The sequence below is a fragment of the Ixodes scapularis genome, unplaced genomic scaffold (assembly GCF_016920785.2).
Source record: "Ixodes scapularis isolate PalLabHiFi unplaced genomic scaffold, ASM1692078v2 PGA_scaffold13__105_contigs__length_92229423, whole genome shotgun sequence".
NCBI lineage: Eukaryota > Metazoa > Arthropoda > Arachnida > Ixodida > Ixodidae > Ixodes > Ixodes scapularis.
In genome coordinates this window covers 47,269,726-47,276,254 of record NW_024609839.1, presented here as the reverse complement: position 1 = coordinate 47,276,254, position 6,529 = coordinate 47,269,726, and the positions used below count along the sequence as shown (strand labels likewise).

General features: G+C 49.9%; 1 protein-coding gene across 1 annotated transcript; it reads left to right on the top strand.

Annotated features, from left to right (window-relative positions):
- The first annotated feature begins 1,370 nt into the window (after nucleotides 1–1,370).
- On the top strand, nucleotides 1,371–3,962 carry LOC120840294. The gene is made up of 3 exons (XM_040210741.2): nucleotides 1,371–1,516; nucleotides 2,311–2,426; nucleotides 2,815–3,962. The coding sequence occupies exons 1-3, from the start codon at nucleotides 1,371–1,373 to the stop codon at nucleotides 3,945–3,947; spliced, it is 1,395 nt and encodes a 464-aa protein (XP_040066675.1). The 3' UTR covers nucleotides 3,948–3,962.
- The last annotated feature ends 2,567 nt before the right edge of the window (nucleotides 3,963–6,529 follow it).

Here is a 6,529-nt window from a genome sequence, read left to right as displayed (position 1 = left end):
GTTCACATCTAACATGCGATCTGTTGAAAGCAGACCACCGCAATATTATATTCTTAATAGACCGTTCGCTGCGAATTACAGACCCAGCGTGTGTTTGCTCAAACTATGCTTCAAAGTGACGAAACGAGCTCCCGCCATCAACTCAAAAATCAGTACAATCGAATAAATGTCTCCATTAACCGCTCATTCACACTCGAAGCGGATCCGCGTTCGCAAAGCGGTTGCGAACGCGAATCCGCTTCTAGTGTGAATGAGCGGTAAGGCCGGCTCTCACACGCAGCGAAGCGCTGAAATAGCGCTGCTTTTCGGCTGCCATGAGAAAGTTTTGACGGTGCGATACAAAGCTGGTGAAAGCTCCTATCAGCACGCGCTTAGCGCTAGGTCAGCGCTATGTCTGTAGCTCTTTGTTGCATGTCTGACCACGCCTTTATGGTAAAGCGATCCTGCCAGGGTCTGCGAAACAAAAAAAAAAAAGAAAAAGCCATCGGTAGAGCTGCATAACAAAATAAGCAGCGGTTAATGAATATACAACAAACAGAAGTACTTCGACATACCTTAATCGAGTTCCCATGTCTTGTGACTTCAGAACAGATCAAGTGCAGTGTTGCAGCACCGCGAATCCAAACCGGATCCCGCAATGATCGGAGACGACCAGCTTCAAGTTCTGACGACTAAAAACCGGTCCTTTTCAAACAAAGACCCCTTCCCTTTTTCCCGGCACACCCTCTCTGCCCCATCTGCCCAACCCCCCGCGTGAGCAAGAATGCGGGGTAGGGGGTTGGTAGGAGGGGAAGGGCGCGCAACAAAGATCTCTTGTAATTATAATGCAATTAAATGCAAAGGTGCAAGCGAGCTGGACAAGAATGATGAAAATAATCCCCGGAGAAGGGGAACAAGAGGGACAAAGGACAAACATAAATCTCCAAACACAGCTAGGTGACTGGTGAGCGACCGAAAAAATCCGCCTGGTCCGGGTATCGAACCCGGGACCTCTCCATTACAGGTGGAGTGGTCTACCAACGGACCTTTTGGCGAATATGTGCTGCCACCTATGGGGCGATGGGCGAACCTGAGGCGCACTGGGTTGGAGAGTATCTGTAGAGAAAACAACGTGCACGTTAGGCTTCTTGTGTGCTACCGGTTCGTTTTCTTTTTGGGTACACTCGCTGCTTTTCGAAGCATTTTGAGTCGCGATGTCTCGAGATGAGAACATCCCGTTCGCGTTTGACGCGGACCACTGGGTACGTCATCCTCCGGACCGTACGAACCTCACCCAGGACCGCGTATGGAGCTACCTCAAAAAGGACAGTTCGTTGAGGCAAGCGCATCGAAGATGGTTCTTCAAAGAAGAAGGTTACGTCCGACACGTGATGTGGAACTGGTCCAAGGACTCGAACATGTGTCTTGTGCGAGCCGTCGTTCTTCCTTCGATGAAGAAAGTCCCGTACACCGCAACAGCGTGGTTCAGTAGGGAGACCGGCGTCATCGAGGGTGGCACATGCGAATGCGTCGCGGGGTGAGTTGAATGTTTTGTTTATTTTCTTCTGTCTTCTGTCTTTCGTGTTTTAACGGTGGGCGATAGCGGTATTAATATCAAAACTTACTGCGCCCGCGGCTAAAATCGACTGCGTCGAGCTGCCGATTTACGGAAGCCGGATTTTGACTAGAAACTCCTTCGATTTTCAATGTGAAGGATGTTATCGATCCAGATGCTAAGTCTTCCTTTAGTACAAAGATGCCCATCTAAAAGAGTAACAGCAAAAGCTTCGCGCGAAGTGCCGTAGCTGCAGTACTTGTCGGGCGGTGATCCTGTGGAGCGCGCTTTGCCGCCTGGCGTGGTTTGTCTTGAGGGTTTCTTGGAGTGAGCGAGGCGGGCGGGCGGAGTTGTATTTCACATAAAAATATTTTGTTTAGTTTTCGGTTGAGAGGTTCACAGGGGAAGAGAGGAGGTGTGGGACGGGGTTTGGGTTAGGCTCAGGTTCAGTTGTCCCCATGCTGCGGGCCTACTCGAAGCGCGTAGCACTGTAGTACGCCAACTCCGCCTTCCCTCCCTCCCTGTGAACTACGCACCCGAAAACCTTAGAAGGCAAGGCGGCAAAGCCCGCCCCCCTAAATAATTTGCCCCTACCTACTGGAAAATAGCTTCCAGTGCGTCTTGGATCAGCTGATTACTCCAGGTGTACGTTGCTCGTTTTAAGAGTGCTGTTTACAACTTACAAGATGAGTCAAGTATAGGTCTCTTCACTCATCTGTGCCAAGGAAAGTGGTAGAAATATGTTTATGCCAATATATATTTCTCTTTACTTTTAGCCGGAGCCAGAGCTGCCAGCATGTTGCGGTTGTGCTTCTCTCTGCGGAAGAAAGCTGCAGCAAGAACCAGACCTCCTGCACCGACGTCCCCTGTGCTTGGATTGTGCCATCAGAAGGTTTGTATTCACTACCACTAGACCACTGGCGCATACACCTGTGTTGAAACATGTGTGGTGAAGCCTGAGAATCGCGACACGGGGTCAATCAAGCAGTTATACAAGACTCGGGTTTGACATTTTATAGAATCGGCTGTCATCGTACAGATTGTTCGAACTAAGGCAGGCGTTAGTGTAAAATACAGGTTGGCTTTTAGTCATATCATTTGGTTGATTGTGAAGCAAATGCAGAGCTGTGGCATTGAAGCAAATGCAAAGAGCTGCACTCAAGCCCTGCTGATAGTTCATTGAAAATGTTAGTCATGCAGATTAAATACTAAAATAAAAGCCATATTAATTAATATTTCAATGCAGTTTGAATTAACAAGAGCAATAACTGTCTTTTCAGCAAAGAAGCCTGCCGCTCTGATGCCCCTGACGGACCTCACGTTCCGCAAGTTCGTCATCAACAAGCCCGGATCTGTCAAGCGAAAGCGATCGTTTGACCCCTGCGAGTCAGTTTCTCCTGCCTCATCCTCATCCGCATCCAGAAACCTTGAAAGGCTGAAAGCAAGACTGACTGCGGCAACTCCTGACATGCTCTGGCTGAGGTACGCTGGTGGTGCCTGCCAGGCAGTGCCGCCCAGGCCACCGTTGCCCATCTGCGACGACGAGGACCTCTGGGCAACTTCTGCTTCAGACACCGTGCAGGCGCACATGGCTTCGCTTCCAGTGTTGTCGTGTCAAGAGAGGGGACAGATCACTGCAGACACTGTAGGGCAGGCTGACAACCCAAGGTGGCACAAAGAAAGAGTGGGTCGCGTAACTGCATCGCAGTTCGCAGCTGCAGTGCGCTGTAAAAAGCCAGACTACTTGCTCAAGCGGATGCTTTACCCCAAGCCGGGCGCTGTGAGTGAGGCGATGACGTATGGGAGGGAGCACGAACCAGACGCTGTGGCCTCCTATGTGCAGCTCTTGACGTTGGCCGACATTGAAGTTGAAGTACGCGGAACCGGACTGCATTTGCACCCACAGTACAATTTCATTGGTGCCTCACCCGACAGAATCGTCACGGTAGCTGGTGACGAGGGCCTTCTTGAGGTAAAGTGTCCCCTTTCGCAGAAAGGAAAGACGGTCCTGGAAGCCGCCAAGCTGAAAAACTTCTGCTGCGAAGTTGTTGGACTTGAGGTGCGACTGAAGAGGAAGCATCCATACTTCTTCCAAGTGCAAGGTCAAATGGCGGTGACTGGGCACAAGTGGTGCCACTTTGTCATCTGGACAGAGGACCCGGAGGACACAGAGTCTAAAGGGATGACGCATATCGAGACGATAGACTTTGATGAGAAGTTCTTTGATGAAGAAGTACTACCAGGGCTTCTGCACTTCTCTAAACACGCCCTTTTCCCAGAAATGTTGACACGGCGCCTTAGGCGACTAGGTACACTTACCAAGAAGTATGTGTCCTACAAGCAGTGGCTCGCTGGATTCTACGTTGTCCATGACGGTGAGGGATTGAAGAAGAGTTTTAGAAAGCTGAGGTGATCTGCGGCTCATGTGTGTGTGTATTGGGGGGGGGGTACTGACGAGATGCACGGAATGAAACTCGTGGCTGATTGAACGAGAGGACATCGTCGCCTGGCAGCAGAAGTACCTGCATGAGATTGCACGTCACCGACAAGATGGTTGGAGGATCTTCTCCTTGGACGAGACGTGGGTGACGGCAGGGCACACCGTCTCAAGGGTGTGGGTAGACACGACCGTATCCTCGTTTCACGACGCTTTCATGCGTGGTCTCTCAACTGGCCTGAAGCAGCCATCGGGTAAGGGCCGGCGTCTTATTGGTCACCCACATCGGCAGCAATGAAGGCTTCGTCGACGACTGCCTGGACGTGTTCCGTGGACAAAAGACCGGCGATTACCACGAGGAAATGGATGGCACCCGCTTCGAGAAGTGGTTCGATGGTGTCCTCAACTAACTGCCGACAGGAAGCATTATCGTCATGGACAACGCTTCTTACCATTCACGGCGGTTGCAAGCAGTGCCGACGACGAGTTCCCGCAAGGACAGCATCCGACAGTGGCTGACGTCTAAAAAAAATTTCATGGCACCCCAAGATGCTGAAGAAGCAGCTGCTCGACATTGTGGCCTTGGTGAAGCCACAGCACCTAAAGTATTGTGTGGACACTGCTGCCGAGACGGCTGGCTGCACTGTGTTTAGGCTCCCACCGTATCACTGCGAGTTCAACCCCATTGAACTGATATGGGCCCAGATCAAGAACGGCGTTGCTGCCCGAAACACAACGTTCAAGATCGTCGACGTGGGGACACTCCTCAACGAAGAAGTTGGCAAGGTCACCACTGACAATTGGTATAATGCTGTGAGGCACGTTATTGACACTAAAGCAACGTTCCGACGAGGCGGTGCCACAAGTGCCCACATCCAGCCCATCGTCATTCAGCTGGATGGAGAGGACACCCCATCCAAGAGTGACCTGTCTGGTGTCGAGCCCCTTGACGAAGCCTACCGCCACCATCATGGAGAAAGCATGGAACATCTCGGAACACAAAACGGTCCTATTAAGGACCACTCATATGCTTTAAAATCGGATTGTTTTTCGTGTCCACCACTGACCTCCCGTGTCTCATGTTTTAATGCTTCTCTGCTGGTTGCCGTATAGCATTTCGATATGCAGCCACCAGACAAACTTTTTATTTTTGTTGCGATAATGTCTAAGCTGGTCTATACATTGCACTGTGCTATGAGTCACCAGTGTAGATTTCAACTATGCGACAACAAATGTTTGCAGCCCATCTATGGCAAAGACATCAGATGCCATATTGGCCCTTCCCACTGTCTAAACATCTTCGCTACGCAACAAATAGAATTTTAATTGCAAATAAGCTCTTTTTTTTCTAAGGAAAACGACAACAGATCACTGCCAGTGCTCTGCTTTGAAGCATACCTGGGACGTCTGTGGCCATTCACGCGACTGAGGCCTCTGGGAATAACAAAACCGTGTGTTAGCACACCAGAGAGCGAAATTGCAGTACCAGTGCTCTGTTTCAATGTCTAAGGGGTGCGCCTGTGGTCATTCACATGACCGAGGCCCCTCTGAAAATAACTAACGTGTGTCAGCACTGTGAGCAGTTAACTCTAACTGCCAATGATCTGTTTCGAAGCATATACTGTTTTTGTCGGGGGCCATTCACACGATCGAGGCTGCTCTGAGAATAGCAATAACGTGCGTCGGCACTGGGGGCAGCTAACTCTAACTGCCAATGATCTGTTTTGAAGCATAGACCGAACGTCGGTGGCCATTTATACGACCAAGGCCACTCTGAGAATAACAATAACGTGCGTCAGCAGTGTGGGCAGCTAACTAACTGCTAATGATCTGTTTCGAAACATAAATGAGACGTCTGTGGCCATTCAGACGACTGAGGCCACCCTGGGAATAACAATGCCTTGTGTTAGCAGGGTATTGTTGTTCCCAGGGAACCGATAGGTAATCGTTGCCACAGGTCATCTTACGCGATACGCTGAAACGAAAGCCCTTTCGTATAGGACTGCGGTTCAAGTTGCCAAGTTTTTTTGTTGAGCCTATTGTTCCCCTTCACACAGCGTTTGAAATCTTAGTTACAGACCAAGGAACTGCGTGTTTCGTGCAGCTGACGCAAGGTATCATTTGTCTCAGCCACACCAGCCATCATCGAACCACTACTTACCACCTGCAGACCAGCGGGCTAACGGAGCGGCTTAACAAGACTTTCGCCGACATGATGTATGTCAACGTAGAGCACAAGAGATGGGCAAGGTGTTGCCCTACGTCTAGACTAGCCGACTCAATCTCCCGATGACAGCGCGCACTCTCGCTAGCCAACCAACGCTCCGACATTCGCTTCTGCTTCTCTCAACGCTCTTTCTTTATTTTGTTTCTGGCACAGGTTTGCTGATTAACCCTTTATTTTAGCTTTACGCTTGTTGATTTGTTTTAATGTGCAAGAACATTTCAATGTATTGTCATGGCTAAGGTGCCCATATTTTGAGTGTGCATACTAAAAACAATCCCTATGAACTTGATAAGGTTCTTCCTGAACTTTTATCCACTGCTCCAGCTAATTT